Raw genomic sequence first — 17,453 nt, 5'->3', positions numbered from 1 at the left:
GTTTTAAATAATCTTGCTGCTGTTTCTTTAATCTATGCATATCTGAAGTCGAAGCAACAAAGTTTAATTCTGACAGGCGCTGTATCAGTGTGAATCTGAATGACACTAAAGTCTGTAAGTCTAATAAGTAGTTTGCAGTGTTTAACATTTTTATATACGGTTTTAACGTTGTTCTAATGAAATTTCTACTGCAAGTGATTGCGACTGTTCTACCTCTATTTTTTTCTACTGTTTACTACTGGGACCCAGACAGGAGGGCTCCTGCCTGCTTTCATATTCCTGATTGGTCTACTGTGTGTGTGTGTGTGTGTGTGTGTGTGTGTGTGTGTGTGTGTGTGTGTGTGTGCGCATTTGTTCATTTTGGATGAAGAAGGATCTGAATGTGACCTACTTAGACATACACACATTCGCATATACAGGCTTGTTATGCTAATGTGTGTGTTTCTCTGCATAATAATAATGCAGTGTGATGTCTAACGCTGCCATCAGCAAATCCCCTTTCTTTCTATGTTGCTCTATCATTCTCTCTCTCTTTGGGTAAGAAATGTTTAAGAAGCAGATGAAGGTAGGGAGATGGGTTCTCCTCCCTGTAGGATCACTGGTGTATTAATATCCCGTGTTCTTCCAGGCTTCATCTGTAGCCGCAGTCATGTCAGCTGCAGACTTTTCCGCATTGGGAAGCAGGTGAAGAACTACACTAAACTAGACTCCCAGAGGCAAAACAGGGCACATCAGGGCTTCACTTGTACCCACCTGAACCTTTTTAATGGCATATGTGAAAAATGAGGATGAATTTATGTTACTGAGTTTCCTCTGATGTTAATTATAATGGAAAATATACTGACAGATGATCTGCGTAAATCTGCGGGAAAATGCGGGAAAATGCTAGGATGTTATTAGCGTTGCTTAGCTTAGCTTAACAGTGGACGCAGAAAGAGAAAAGCCTAATGTGACTCTGCTTTAAGGTTAAACATGTAACTTCCAGCATAGCTAAAACACAAAAACTAGTAGTATATTCATATTCTTTTTCTCCTTTTTAAAGTAGATTGAGTGAAATACAGTATGTAGGATTTGTTACTATCTACCCTGAGTAAAAGCAGTCAGAGTGCTGTTAGTTATGCTTCCTTGAGACTGTGAAGGGAGCTAAGCTAACAGCTAATCGGAATGGGGCGGAAGAGTAATCTTCTTTATCTAAAATAACTTCAACTTCTGAGCAAAAAAAAAAAACAAAAAAGAGGAAGTTTTTGTTTAAATTATACACTCCAGAAAGTTGTTTAGCAAGGAGTTATGTTGGGCATATCTGTGAAGATGCAGAAGAACTTGGTGGAGAAAATAGTGACAAATACATTGAATTCAAACACAATGAATTCAGTCTGATTTTTCCTTTACCTTAATGTTATTTAAAGGTAAATTGTGTACCTTCAGCTATGAATGAGAGGTTTTTTTTTTATCTTTATATTTAAGGAAAGGTTCACAGTTTTTACCTGAGAGGCCATTTCTGGCTCTTACTGGGTACTTTTTTGCAATATTGGGTAAAGAAATTATTTAATACCTATTGTAATTTATGAAAGTAGGTAATGCACAAGTGGAATTTGTGATGACTGAGTTCCAATAAAATGAAAAATACATGAGCAATAGCAGGAACTTCCACAAATGGAATTCTTTCCTCAAACAAATTTTTAAAAACTTGTTGTGAAAAAGTATAAACTTTTCCATGTTAGATTACCTTTTTACCAGTAAATAGGACAGGGCACCCCATAGTGACTGTAGGGATGGTGTCACCTTGAAGTTCATTTAGAATGGAGAAGAAATTGATGATGAGATGAGTGGGGCTCCTTTTCCCCAGCTGTGCAACACATTATCATTTCTTCAGTAATTCCCTCTTGACCCAACCTGCTCCTGCTGCTAATCTGTTCTGAAACATGTGTGCAGTAGCTTCACCAAAAGAAACTCATAGCTCCAAAAAAGCCACAGATGTTCTTGACATTTGTATATTTGTTTTTATTTTAATTTCTCCTGGCTGCAGACACAGAGGTAATTAGTAACTGCCTTGCAGTAGTTTCCTGGTTTATGTTGTATTCCAGCTTAAATATTCAAGTTTCTCATCACATCTTTCATCCTTGTTTCTGAAATGTGCATGTACAAACAAAAAACATAGCATGCAAAACCATGCAAACTCACTCACTGACCTACTTGAATCCTCTGGAGACTTATTCTGTAGTAACTACTACTTCTTATCTTTGACCATAACTTTACCCTAAAATAAGATGTTTTAGAAATTTAGGATTAGCTGTTTGTCTCCAGCAGGAGGGGACATCCTCACAATATGAGTGTGTTCAAAGATCAATGTCCTCGCAACAAGAGTTATACAATATAAATATGCACACACACATTGTAATAGGAGATGTGTGAACCAACAACTGCTCTCTGATCTCATCGCATACACACAACAGCAAAGTAATTTAATCTTTAAACCTCCAGTATAATCTGTAAGTAGTGTGTGGACATCTTTTCTCTCTCCATCTCTTTCGTTCCCTGGGGATAGAGTTCCCTCTCTCTGGAGGAAATGGCAGTAGCGGGATTAAAAAGTAACACACACACATTCAGAGAAACACACATCTGATGCTGGTTCGTGGGTTCAGATGGCGATGACACATGCCACTCTTGCTCCGGTCACCTGATACATTCTCTCTCCCTTGCACACACAAACTCAAAGTAAGCGGTGGGTGTGTGTGGCTGTTCTTTGGTTCGTAAAAATACGACAGCTGTGGAACACGGTCGAGTAGAACCGAGAGATACAGAAAGAAGAGGAAGAAAGGCGGAAATCTGAATCTGGATCAGGATAAAAATTAAAAAAAGACTTTTGGTTCAGGTAGGACCTTTATTTAAAATCTATATCACCGTCTTCATAGACATCATCCTCTTCGTCAGTCTTCATCAGCTCATGCTGTCTGTATTTCTGTTGCTGTTGTTTTCACTTTAATTCCATGTGTTTGAATGATTTTACAGTCTGATTAGCAGCACCAGATGTTTCTCTTTATTCTGTACAAATTGGATATAAGCTCAAATAAATGGATGAAGATAAACTGATGTTTATACCACATCAAACACTGTTCTTCTCTAAACCAGGCTGGTAGAAATTTGTGTAAAATAGTTTTTAAAACAAGGAATCAGTCCAGATTATTCTCATTCTTTATAGATATATATTCACATCATGTGGTTGGATGAAATCTTAAACCGTTCAGTCCATCCTACTTAAAAATGTACTGTGCATACTGATGCTTATCTTGGATGTTTCAGTCTTCTAGTGCAGAAGAATGCATGTGCATGAGTTTGACACTAGAAGACAGTTTTTAACATGCTGCAGCAACCGCAGCTGGAAATCAAGCCCTGTGGCGCAATCAGAAAACTCATTGGTTATCAGTTGATTCTGTGCCTCTAATAGCACAACAAGTTATTTTGGGCTTTGAAATAGCCAGTGAATATAAGTCTGTGAATATAAGTCTTTTTTAAATCCAGATAAATTTTAAAAAGAAGTTGACAAATGGCTTAATCCTCATCAGACCATAGCTAATAATTTTCAAGAACTTGATTTGGCCTCTGTAGTAAGCCTCTTCTGCTCTCCAATTGACCTGCATACAACCAAAGCCTGCAGTGACGTGATTGGTCAATATAACTCAAACTATCAATAGACCAGAAGGTTTGCTACCAAAATCTTGTTTCTTGCCTACAAATGAATTAGATTCACACTACCTGAAGGTACAGTATAACCGTGGGGTGCTATCCCATGCTTATTCCAAAGAAGTGTCTCAAGTTCAAGGTAGTTCAAGTCTTGCTTCTATGCGGTATTCACACATTCTTTCATTCTCTGACCGCTTGGTCCATTACGGGTCGCGGGTAAGCTGCAGCTTATCCCAGCATTTTAGCAGGTGAGAGGCAGGGTACACCCTGGACAGGTCACCAGTCCATCGCAGAGCCAACACATAACACATAAGAAGCAATAACATTCTTGCTTATGAGGGATCTGCTGAACCTGGTTTAGCAGTAATCATATGAAGAGGATCCTGTAATGCCAAACAAGAAGACAGTACTAATTTAGTTGGTTATGTCATTATTAGTTTTGATTATCTAAACTCAGACATTCTTGAGGGGGAGCAGAACATTTATTCTTTAGTTCACAGTAGCGTTTTGAGAAGAAGCAGCACAATATTCTGACTCTGACATCAATAAAAGAAATACGAAAAAATATCATGCTCTTGTTTAAAGAATTACTTCCATTTGGCTGGTATCCTTTGCATTTTCAAGCTACACCACTGAACTATAAAGGTTTTCAAACTTTGGTGCTCCCTAACGAAGACTCATTTGGCGTTATTGTCAATGTCTATTAAAAAGTGAAGTACAAATAATAGGGAGTAACAAATGGAAAACCTTTAACAGGTCAGCAGAAAGAAAAATGAAGCTGCAGCTTTTATCACTGTGCACACTCGATCAACTAGCTTTGTTGCTGCAAATACTTGTTGTTTGGACTTGTTCTGGAGATATTACAGAGGCCTGAGTAAAATCTGCATTTGTTCTGCATTCCCTAAAATTTTTAAAACATTCAGAATCCAAAGAATGTGTGAAAATGGCTAAATTAAAATCTATGTGAATGCCAAAACAAAGGCTTTCCAAGCAGGTTTTCCCAGGAGAAGATAGCTTTGCAAGTCAGGTAGTTTACAGCAGATGTTTTATAGTATAAGCCTGTAGATTCTGTTGCCAAAAAAAGACTAAAAGGAAACAAATTCCCAATGCATTGTATCTCTGCAGTTCAGTACAGAATCCATCAGTACTTAGCAGAACGATGTCTTTGGTTATATGAATTGTACCCCATAAGTTGGTTTCCTTGATCCACCACTTGCTTTTTTGTCATAGATGGTACCCCAAGCAAACACATCTGCAAGTCACATCTGACCCAAGTGCCCTCTAGCCATTTAAATTATTACCTGAGGATGCTGAGGATGCTGCTCTTAGTTTCATTCATTCTCAGCACTCCAAAGCATGTTTGCAGCTAAAGTGGTACAACAATTTGCTCCTGTTGCCTCCTCCAGGGACAACTTAAGCTCAGCAGCATTTGCCGTAAATAGTTGTTTGGTCCACGTCTGACCTTTTAAAACCAAAGCATATTCAAGAAACAGATACTGCTCCTTTTTCAGCAGAAGTTCTTCTTTGTCATCATCTTCAACTTTATCGTCTGCTACAGCTTTACTTCTGAAAAATTCTCCAGCCATTTTTACCAATAAGCATCTCCAGTAACACAGGTGCTCTGCTGCATGCGTGTTTGGTGGTGAAAAGGGTCCCCCCCCTTAAACTGCTTCCCATTGTTCTACTTTCCTAATGTTATTTCAGCTGTGTAACCCAGTGTTTGTCATAAAAGTCAAATTCATAAAAAAAAAAGAAAAGAAAACAAAAAACAAAAAGAAAAGAAAAACAAAACTTGCAGATAAAGCATGCCAGGCACAAAGCATTAAATGTAGATAAGTATGAATGGCATCTGTAAAGGCTGCAGCAATGCATCATTATAAGGAAAAATGTAGGCTATAACATAAAGTGCAGCAAACAGTAAGATCACATTGAACACACACCGCAGCTCTTCTTCACACTAAAAATAAGATGCTCTGTGTGCCAGTTTTATGCTGCTACTGTAACTGAAAGTGTTGTGTGAAACTCAGTATGTCAGTTTTTGATGTATACTCCAGGAGGCCTCAAGTGATTAAATATCAACCACGTTTCTAGTTACCACACCCACTAGATACTGATCCATGCAGGTCAGATTGGTTACAGGAGGCTCACTCTGCAACTCACAGTGCAGCAGAACACTGTGTGAGATTTTCCTTCATGTGGGCTTCCAAGCTGAGCTAACTGTGAGTGTAAATATGTGTTTCTGGTTGTGTGTGTGTGTGTATGAGAGAGAGAACGAAAGGTGTGAATGCCAGAAATGACTGTGACTGCTGCCAGAATCATAAATCTGACCGCTGCAGAAGAAACTGGACTGACCAGCAGGACGCTTGATGCTACAAATGAGAGGAAGGATTAGAATCAGTTTATAGGGCATTTAATCCCAGCAGCTGCTGATGTCAGGAAAAGGACACACAACGAAAGAAGCTGGGATCATCTAAATGTGTGGAACTTAAAGTAATGATGATTAATGCTTCCCCATGCTAAGAAAGTAATACTATTTGAACATTTCTAATCATATATTAAATATGTATCATGTATTCTTGAGAAAGACAAAAGTATACTGTGAAAAACTAATTAGCCAGGTGAGCTGGGATGCTAGCAGCTAGCTTTCAGTCATGTGAGTTTTTAAAAGTTGCCTCATCAGCTTCCACGGGTTTCCTGAATGGATAAATTGGTTTTCTGCTTACTGCGTCCAGGTCTGTAAGAATGGATATCAACTCAGTTCTAGTATCCAACTAATGTGGAGTACACATCCAGTATAAATTTGTTAAAATCCAGCCGTGGTGGTGTGGTGGTGGTGTGTCTCTATCTGTGTTGGCCCTGTGATGGTGACCTGTCCAGGTTGTACCCTGCCTCTCACCTGCTAAAATGCTGGGATACGCTCCAGCTTCCCCGTGACCCGTAGTGGACAAAGCGGCACAGATAATGACTGAATGAATAGTCTAATCTACTGAACCTATATTTAACTGTAAAAATTGTGCTCTTCTATTCTTATATCTGACTGACAAACAAGTCAAAATTTAAAAACAATATATTGCAGTATAGTGCTGTCTTTTATGAGTTATTTTTATATCTAACTGTTCCATTATGAAACTGTCTACTTCAGACCTACATGACTCTTATAACAGATAGATCTAAAGATTGTTGTTCTCATCCCAGGTATGACTAACTTTAATGTCTTTTGCCAGTATGACAATATAAACTTTATATTTTTAACTTTAGGAGGCCCTTCCGTGAGTGGTTTAACAAGTACTCTATGCTCCTGAATACTGCAAAGATGAAGGAGTGGGTCGTGGATTTTTACAGGACAAGGTCCAAGAGTCAGCCACTGTGGATTCAGAATGCAAACATTGAGGTGGTGGAGAGCTACAAGTATCTGGATGCCCACTTAAACCACCCTGGACTGGTCTAAGAATATGGAGTTTCTCTACAAAAAGGGACAGAGCCGTCTTATTTCCTCAGGAGATCGAGGTCCTTCATTGTCTGCAACTAGATGCTCCATGTTTTACCAGTCTGTGGGGTGCAAGGTCACTCTTCTATGCTACTGTCTAACTGGGGAAGCAGCATTAAACAGAAGAACAAGACGAGGCTGGACAAACTGGTAAAAAAAGGCTTCTGCAGTGGTGGGTCTAAGACTGGACTCACTATGCACTGTGGTGGAGAGATGCACATTGAAAAAGGTGCAGGCAGTGTTGGACAACAGAGTACATCCTCTTTGCTGGTCAAAGGAGCAGTCGCAGTGAACGCCTTATTTCTCTCTGGTGTAGGAAAGAGAGATTTAGGCACTCGTTTGTCCCTGCTGCCATCCAGCACTTCAGTCTTTATGTTTGGCCCTTCCTACACCTTTTTTTCCTCCATTTATTGTCTGATTGCACTGTTAACTGTACTTTTTATTTTGTGGTTGCACAACTTTTAGTGAATTTTTATCTACTTATTTATCTTTTTAACTGTGCGTCTGACTAATTTTGATGGTACGCTCACATTCATTAAGCACATTCCAGGAGTCATCGTTACCCTGCATAAAGTGAGAAAGTTCTCACTTTATTCACTGGAGAGAGCTCAGAGAAGAGGCTGGATGTAAGATGGATGCAGAATTGGCCTTTGTTAGACGGCACCAAAGTTTTATTTGTTAAGAGTGTGTTCCTCTTGTGATTAACTTTCTGTCCTTGCTGCTCTCCTAGTCTTAGTGCTGACTGCCACACAAGTGTGTAGCTGCTGTCATCAGTATGCTTAGTAAATATATTGTCTGGATTCCATTGCTTATTTGCCTGGTTGTCGTCTTAGTTTTCCTCTTGGTTCCTGCCCCATGTTTACCTCAATGTTAGATTCCAGTCCTTTTTATGGACGTTATGGTTTTCCCGCCCTACACCAGTTTTGGTTATCAACTTATAAGTTGTAAGTAATTTTTCTCTCTGCCTTTTAATTGGCCGTCTTCTGCTTTGTGTTCTGCATTTGGATCCTCCACCACCTTTCACCTTTGATAGGTCTGTGTATAAACTGTATTAAACTTGCTACAGTAGTTTTAATTAGAAACTCTCCAAACCACTCTACAGTATTATACAAATTCAAACCAGTAGATGCATCTTTTGTGGTCTGAACCAGTTCGTACCAGTGTAAGACCAGTTTAACTGTCTTACCATATCTGTGTCAATTGTTCTTAAAGGTACAGTGTGTAAGAATTACTGACATCTAGGGGTAAGAATGGGCATAGGAATTACTTCAAATGCCAAGCACAGTTGTGAATGGACGGTGGGCGTCAGTGGCCAAAGTTAATTTTCTTCTCTGAATATTACACTGGACCAATTAGTCACTATGTAGATAAGTATAACTCTAAAATCTAAATGAAAGTGTCATCTAAAGAATCTCAACGGAGAGTTTATTTACACTTAGTGCTGCCAATAATAGATCGTCTGGCCAATCACCAACAGCCTCAAATAAGTGCTGGATCATTGCTTTGATGTTAGCTGGTTTTCATGCCAGTTTATAGACTTTTTCCATGTGAAGCAGCATTAGATCAGTATTTATAGCAGCTTCTTAGAACAGAAACTTACTGTAAGAGAGAAGGGTCACCATGTGTGCTTGTGTACGTGTATGTGTGGGTTGTAACCAGATCTCATAGGACAGAAGGACAGAATTAAGACTACTCTGTCACCATGCTATTCATTACTCTCACACGTTCTAAAGGATATCTTCAGCTCTTATAGATCATAAATAAAATGAGACCACGCTGAAGGGTAAACGTGATGCTTTTCAGTGTGCAAATTTGATTTTGGAAAATTATCAGTGTTCAGAATAAAATCTGTGTTTGAGTGTGGTGTTGATGGATGCTAAAACATTCACTGTGAAAAAAAGGTCAGACAGTAGTGAGACAGCTTAGGATACAGGGTTTGTAAAGGCTTAAAGAGTTTTGAGGAAGACATAAATAGTCCTTCAGGATGTTAAAGGGGTCCTTGAAGTGGTTTAAGATGTCTTTAATCAGCTTTGAGGGGTTCCTGAAGAGGTTTTAAGGGGCCTTTAGTCTCAGTGTAAGGCTGTAACACTTTCAGTCTCCCAGAATTCAACAGCCAACTCAAATATGGTGCTGATAGCTTGAAGAAAGTAAAGGTGTTTATTGCTAGTGAGGTCACAGGGAAAAGGGGAGCTGGAAGGTGTCCTTGAAAAGAGTACTCGGTTGATCTGCCCTTCTGGCAATTTTCTTTTAAGTAGTTTCATTGTTGGTTCTTGTGCTATTTAAAACTTTTAAGCTTGGGCTCAGTTTGGTCTAAATTGTGATTCATTGTTTATACTCTTTAAACAGTGCCTTGTTGTCTCATGTGTTCAGGGCTTTTAAAAAGTTTGATCACACTAAAAGGCTCATCTGAGACAGGAGACTGGACAAAATATTAGATTTTTTTGTCTCATCTGCTTCACTGATGAAACAGTTCCAGCTGTTTTTGCTCACCTGTCCCTCAGTGGTCTTCTCTCCTGAATCTGTCACAATACTTCATACTAGATAATTAGTCGGGGATTGAGAAGTGTTTGTGAGCCTATACGAGTTTGTCACAAGCATTCACACACTGGCAGCTGATCGAACTTCTGGTTTGTCTCTGATATGGGTCATTTGTTTGGGACGTGAAAATTAGACTTAATCTCTTGTAATATGAGCTGGGCTTTAATAAAGGGCCCAGTCTTAGTAAGAGACCTCCAGTGATTAGCCTGGATCATTTTGGTATTTTGGTGGCAGGTTCAGCTGGTTCTCATAATGTCTCAATGATGTTTTGGAGCACTTTAGGGTAATTCATGTGGTCTTCATTGTGGTAGCTTGAGGATGAAGTATGGTAAATTTTGAGCTGTGGTTCTGCTTTGATTCTTGTGGTTCTCTCGAGTGTTTTTAAATCTTCTTGTAGACGTTTTAGTCGTTCAGCTGGTTCTTGTAATGCTTGAGTTACTCCTTGAAGCATTTTAAGTTGATTTGAAATGGTCCACATAGTCATTTAATAAGATTAAAGTGGTGCTAAAACTTTTAAGGCTTCATTACGCCCAAATTGAAGTGCACAGGTTGTTTGTGGGAAGTCCGAAGGTTCTGTTGTTTCCAGGGTTCTTGCAGTGTTGATGTTGGTTTGTGATATTTGTTGAGAGTAGTCCTTCAGAAGACTGATTTTTAAGAAGTTGTTTAGGTTTTACAGGATTCTATCTATGACAGGACATTTTTTAACATGGACTTCTCTGCTAAAACTTCTAATTCAGCCCAACTCTCCCCAGACTCCTTTAACCATCATCCACAAATGCTGAGAGCGTCGTATCATATTTCAAAGCCCTAAATGCTACTAAGTACACACAGTGTAGTAATGCTGACAGTGCACCCGTTAGTGTGCAGTAAATCACCATCTGTACTCACTTATTACAAGCTGTCAGTCCAACAGAAAACTAATCCAACATACTAAAATAGATTAAGAATTAAAAGGTGGTGAAATGACTTTTTGTTTAATTTATTGACTTTATGAAGTAATGACAGATTCAGTAGTGTTACATCTTCATCATGACTACAGGAGGCAAAGCTTTCATTCTGGCAGATCCACCAAGCTGACACATAACGCCATCATTAAAAATAGACACCACCCTGTATTTACTATCACAAATAATCTCCCAGCTAATAGCAGCTGATCCGGGCAGCTATCTGAGCTATTGTGTGTCCGGTTTCATGCGCTCGATTACAACACTGTGTTGTGTCATGTTGTTCTGAGCTTTCTAATGAGCTGTAGACGTAAATACAGACACTGACTCACCGATCTGTTGTATGAGGATAAACTCAGAATGCAGCAGAGGGCTGCACAGCTCATCTACAGCTACATCTCTCTCACACACTGACAAACAAATTTTTGGGGGTACAAGTAAGGCAGATCTTTTAATCCAGTTAATTCAGATTATTTTTAAACTGTATTTGAAATCCTCATCTTCCAGAATTAGAACTGGATTTCATGCACAGGTTATAATGCATTTAGATTGTGTTGGTATGGATTGTAAAGTATTAAGTTTGGGTAGTGGTAGGCTATGGTGAAATTAAAAGTGATTATAACAGACTACTGTAAATTTAGACGATTCATGAGGTAAATATAGGATTTAAAAATACCTTTTAGAATGGATTATTGTTAGATAAGTGATAGCCAAATGGATCAGAATTGGTTTGTAGTGGGTTGGAATGAGCCGTTGTCAATTTAGATGTTATGAGGAATTAGCTGTGGTTTAGCATTGGATATACACATTTGAATTGGTCTAGAATGGATTAGTTTGGGATCCAGTTCATTTCAAATGTATATCAGTGAGTTAAAGTTAATTCTGGATGGCTTATAAAACAGGCCGGTGTGAGTTATGATGGGTCCTGGATGGGTTGGAATAAAATACCAGATATTCAGAGTAAATCACAATAACTTCTCATGGATTTAGGAAAGGTGCCTAGAGTTTAATTGGGTTGAAAGATTCTTATTTTATGTATGCGGTGGGTTGCAGATAGTGCATTAAAATTAATACAATTGGTTTAAAGTGAATACAGAATTGTCTGAATAGGTTATAGCTCTTTGAGAATGGATTAAAACTGGTCATAATGTGTACATAAATTGTATCAGTGGTTTATTGTACAGTGATAATGAACACTTTAGATGGTTAAACTGGTTTATGATGTTTGTAAAATGGAATATAATGGGTTTGACGAATATACAATACCAGTAAGACTCCATTTTTTTCATCCACCGCCTTTTCCATCAGTGCCAGGGCTGATTCAGTTGTCGTGTTTCCACCCACACCCTGTTGTTATGAAAGAATTCTCTGCAGGGCCTCTACAAGCTGTGAGTATAGACACGCACAGATTTATAGATGGCAGAAATGCACTCATGTTCGTTGGATACAAACTGTTAGTCACAATATGTACTGTTCATGTAACACCTCCTCGTTTGAGGAGGAAACAAACGCAGCCGGCGGCAGGTGGATTCACACTTTGGATTTTTCAGTCTTTTGCTCAAATAACTCACTATTCACATAAATGTGCACAAACAACGTGCTACTATTGCAAATAAAGGCCGAGGTTGTCATCACTTTAGATGTAATTATTTCTTTTTATTGTACAACCATTTTGTTGTGCAATAGTATCTTGATGTGGTCAGTGTGGGTCCTGTTTTAGGTGTCCTGGTTTGTGCACTTTTTGCCTCTTTAAATGGAAATGAAGAGCATGGAGCTGCTCTTACTGGCCCTGTGGCAACTGGACACAAACTCATTATGTCAGCCACTTATGCACCTTCCTCTTCTCCCTGGTCTCTCCATATTATTACCTTTCTCTGCCTCCAGCAGCTGCCGCTCCACATGGCCTTTTTCCATATGTTCCCCATAATTTTGTAAAGCAGAGAACCTGCTCAGTTCTCCAGGTTGTAACATCATGAGCACAAAGGATGTTTTTTCTCCATTTGTTTTTTCCAAGGCTTTGTCAAGAAGTGTTCATATCTCTTGGATGTCTGAACATCCAAACCACCAGATTTTAGAAATGTTTTCTTTCTGATTATTGACCATTCATCTTCCAGTTTATGATGCTTTGGCTCAGAGATTAAGTCAAAATAAGATTATGTGAGATGAAGTCATCCATCCATCCATAGTCATAGTCAGATTATATCAAAATCTTTTGAAAATCAATTCATGGTTATTTTGTAAGGTATCAACACCAGTTTGTTGATACTTTGAAAAAAGTACCAATAACTTATTAATCAAATGGCTCCAGACCTTCGGCTGTTTCATCAATGATGTCTGGAGATAAAATGCAAAATTTTCATTGTTATAATACTAGCGATATGTAGCACAGTTTAAAAACAAACAAATAAACAATTATTTACAGTTTGTTATTAAAATTAGTGGGTTGATTATCTTGGAATAATATGTAAACACTAAGGAAGGTAGGAAGGTGTGCAAGATAAATAAGTAAACAATTGCCTGCAGTGATTCTTACATTTACTTTCTGCATTATTTCTCTGGAGACAGACAGGAGCAATTTAGTGATATTATTTATGTAAAAGAAAGACTATAGAAGCAAAGCTGGGCAGAAGATCTCTCGTTTTTGTTTTTGTTTTTTTTTTAAATAATGCGTAAGAACATTTCTGAACTGTTTGTAAATGACATTCCTCAAAGAAAAAATGAAGCTTATGTTGACCCTGTTCAGAGGTGACATCAACATGTCTGGGCTCAGGAGCCTCCGGGGTGAACCATCACAGCGTGAAATTGTGTACTGTGGTCAGACCAAACATCTTTTTTTCTTTTGAAGGAAATGGATGCTGTGTCTGGGATAGACCGATAATCTGTCCATTATGTACCCTGCCTCTCACCTAACAGCTGTTGGGTTAGTGTAGATGGATGGAGGGATGGATGGATGGACAGACAGATGGATGGATATTGTACTCTGGGCTAAAATAAAAAGTACTGTCTTCAGCTAAAGGCTCAAAGGACAGTGATGGTTTCAGACTGTATTAGTGCTCTTGGCAAAGTTCATTCACATTTCTGTGGTGGCAGCATTAATGAAGAAAAGTTTACAGAATGCTCCAGAGCACAAAGAAATTCTGCTTTCAGTTTTTTATATAAGTAAAACTCACTTGTTTTATTCTTCAGAAAACTGGCTATTAGAATTATTCCATCTCTCTGTTTCCAGGAAGTGGCGGCGGTGCAGTGGGCGGGGCATTGCCAGGGCTCATAGGTGCCACTGGTCCCTCGGTGATGATGAAACCGTTCATGCCATTTCCAGTTGAGACGACGTCACCAGTTGGACTTTTCCCGAACTTCAACACGGTACATGAGTGTGTGCATTGTGTGTTTGTTTATCAGCAGTGTGTTGTAGCTGCAGGGTGTACATAGTGACTGTAGAAAAAAAAAAAATACATCTGTCATCACTGTTGCTGCACAGCTGGTGACTTTTTGACATATGTGTGTCTTATGCAGATGGACCCGGTGCAGAAGGCTGTCATCAACCACACCTTTGGTGTTACCATGGTACCAAAAAAGAAACAAGTCATCTCCTGTAACGTCTGCCAGCTGAGGTTTAATTCTGATGTATGTATGTGTGTACATTATGTGTTGTTGTTGCTGGTAAATACAAGCATAAATTAATGCTACATTTTAGAGGAGAGACACAAAACACATTTTCTTAGATTTAGCTTAGTTGAAATTATTCAACCTACAGCTGAAGTTAAATTCAGATGAAAGATGTCTGTGCTTGAAGAAGACAGACATAAAACTTATCAGTTTGAAAAAAGTGCCAGTCAGTTAGCCGAGACTCACAAGTACGTGTCTCAGGCATTAACGCCTTCACTCCTCATTCATTTTGAATGCAGTAGTGTTTCGCTTGGCAGAAATTATTTCTGGGCTCTTTGTTAGGAAGTTAGGCAGGTTTTTTTCACTGCAGCAGAAATGCCAGCCAATCAAACGGCACGACATGTTGCAAAGTTATATTATTCTGGTAAACATCCAGGTGGTTTTGGTCACCTAAATATAATAGGAGACAGGCTGGATAATCCCTCGCCATCACTGAGCATCACACCATCTGTGTTGGATGTGTCTTTTCTGCAGACCAAAATATATTTATTTCTCATGAACAATTAAAAATCAGATCAAAGGAGGAGGCCAGATCATCCATTTCTGTCTTTGAAAACTTTTACTCTGGTTTTTAATATTTACACTGGTTTGAGGCGTTTTTGCTCTCTCACTTTCCTCCAGACTGTTTTTATATTGGGCCTTTTAACTTCCTTGGCCATTTTAAACTCTGTTCCATATAAATGCTTTATGCACCTTTCATTTGATGATGGAAAAATATTGATGGAAATGCTCCTTGATCTCTAATGCAGCATGAAGTAGATATCCAATGTCTTAATGATGGAAAGCAAAACCAACAGTGTAAGTCATTCTGTCTCAGTTTTTTCTGCAAACGTGGGCAAAACATCTTGGAGTTAAATGTAATCTGGACTAAAGCAGTCAGTAATTAATGACTTTATTGAACTGGCGAGTTAATGTACTTGCAAATTATTCTATGAGTGTCTATTTGTTTTTACACATTGCATTGTTTTGAAAACTCAAAAGTTCTGAATAGTAAGAAAATTATTCAGTGTGACTTAAAAATTAAAAGGTGGCAATGTAATTGATTGAGGCTTATGTTTAGCTGTTATTTTAAAAAAATGTCTGCAGAAAACTACCGTAGGAAATATGATCTTATTGGTTTATTACAGCTGAGCTAGTTTGGGAGTTACTGTAGCTGTTCCTTGAGCACATCAGGTGTTAACACCTGCTCCTCTGCTGTATTATAACACAATAGTTTGTAAATGACACTCGTCTCATTCATGACTGCTGAGAGGCAACGAGCTTCCTCGTTAGTGACATGTCAGTCAATCATGACTAATGTATGAGCCAGTTAAATTATTCATGAGTGAACTTGAAAACAGGAATCAGTGCAGATGAGATGGGGGGAGGGAAAAAGAGAAGCATTAACTGTATAATAAGCTGAGTAAAAGTTGAGTCATGCAGACTGTAGACAGTCACATAAGGGCAGTACTCTAGTGAGCTCATACACTGTTTCTCTGCATGGAAACACCTAACACACTGCATGAGCTCATGAAAAGGTCACACTCTTCATTACACATTAATGCAGGTGTAAATACATACACATGATCGGGATCAGAAAGCTTTCAGATCACCCAGACCACACCTGGAGGTGAGGAGTTGGTGTGAGGGTGTGTTGTGACAACCAAATATTTGTCGTTGAGAGAGGAGAGGCCAATATTACCTCTATAGATCCCACACACTTCTATGACTGCTTTGCACCTGCAATGTTGTGTTATTTAGTCCTTATTGGGTTTATGGTAAAGTCCTACTGATCCTTCCTTTTATTACTGATTCTCAGTCTTTGTGACTTTGGAAGAATCTCAGTGCCGAAGATTTTTAACCAATATTTGCCTCAACTTGCATTGCTCATTGTAAATATGCTACAATTGGCATCTGTCCATTGACTTGTGTTACCCTCACAGTTTACTTCCTGTTTATTTTCAACATATAACAATTATCTTGGCTTTGCTTTCTGCTTTCTTCAGTGAAATTCAATTAATTGATAATTGCAGTAATAGGGGCATACCCATCAGTTTTAATTGGTCTTATTTGCCACCATAATCTCTAAACAGTTCTTGGTTTTGGACCAGCAAAGAGTTGGCATTTCTCTTGAAGTATTTTTCCTGGCAGATAGCTGGTTGGAGCTTAAGCAAAGGAGCCTTTGGCTCCAAACCAGGACTAAAAACCTGCCTCTGCGGGTTATTGTTTTCCTGGCCTCATTGTATTGATACACCTTCTTACTTGCAATGCATAAAGATGGATGCACTTTTTCTTGGTTCATCACTCTTAAGTGCAGCCCTAAGACAATCTCATGACAATTAAACAGTGGAAATACTTCCCCATTTTAATCAGTCCAGATGTCCACTCAGGTGGTGTGACAGCTGGTGTCTCATATGCACTATAGCAATCGCCTGCAACCACAACCTGAAACCTATTTTACGCTTCGGGTCTGTTTTCCTTCTTCTGTGTGTGTGTTATTACAGTGATTATGCACCATGGGCTTCCAAAACACAGATGACCTATACCCAGTGCTGTGCCTCAGCACCCTTAGCTTCAGAGCTGCTGTGCTGCTTGTTTGTTAATGTGCTGTTCATACAGTACCACATCTTCAGACACACAATGTCAGTCCTATTTGGACAGCAGCAGCAGCTAAAACTTAGATGGATGTCAGTGGAGTGGAGCAGGGTTGAATACTATAACTAATGACAAATAGCTGGGCTTTTTATTTGAAAATAAATATATATATATATATATATATATATATATATATATATATATATATATATATATGTGTGTGTGTGTGTGTGTGTGTGTGTGTGTGTGGGTGGACAGGATCTTACCTACTTGTTTAAGGAATACAGTTTTAGTCTTCAGATCAGCGTTTTGACTTTTGTCCTCTTGTTTTCTGAAGCCCAGCGATCTGGGTCTGACTGAGAACCCAAGGACACATGTGTCCATGTGGCTCTGGTTGCTCTGCTCTGAAGGATGCACTGCTTTGTTCTCTATTTGACTCTGAATGAGCCCAAAACAAGATGATGCTGATTTAAGATTCAAAACTAGTGGCTGACATAAAATGAATATGAATTTGTTCCTTGAATTATTAGATAAAATGAAAGTAAGAATTTTTCTTATCATGG

The 17,453-nt window shown here is 38.7% G+C and overlaps 1 protein-coding gene across 4 annotated transcripts in view; it reads left to right on the top strand.

The window, feature by feature from the left end:
• The window catches only part of znf385b (zinc finger protein 385B), a 63,903-nt gene that overhangs the window by 40,245 nt on the left and 6,205 nt on the right, over positions 1-17,453 (top strand). For 3 of the 4 annotated variants that reach the window (XM_042002795.1, XM_042002796.1, XM_042002794.1), the window contains exons 5-6: positions 13,876-14,013; positions 14,164-14,274. In XM_042002795.1, the coding sequence (XP_041858729.1) occupies positions 13,876-14,013; positions 14,164-14,274 (249 nt within the window). The remainder of the gene's footprint in view (positions 1-13,875; positions 14,014-14,163; positions 14,275-17,453) is intronic. The other variant, XM_042002797.1, reaches the window with a different exon arrangement.

This window comes from Melanotaenia boesemani, chromosome 12 (genome assembly GCF_017639745.1).
Source record: "Melanotaenia boesemani isolate fMelBoe1 chromosome 12, fMelBoe1.pri, whole genome shotgun sequence".
In the NCBI taxonomy this organism is placed as follows: domain Eukaryota; kingdom Metazoa; phylum Chordata; class Actinopteri; order Atheriniformes; family Melanotaeniidae; genus Melanotaenia; species Melanotaenia boesemani.
This window is presented reverse-complemented; position numbering and strand designations above follow the sequence as displayed.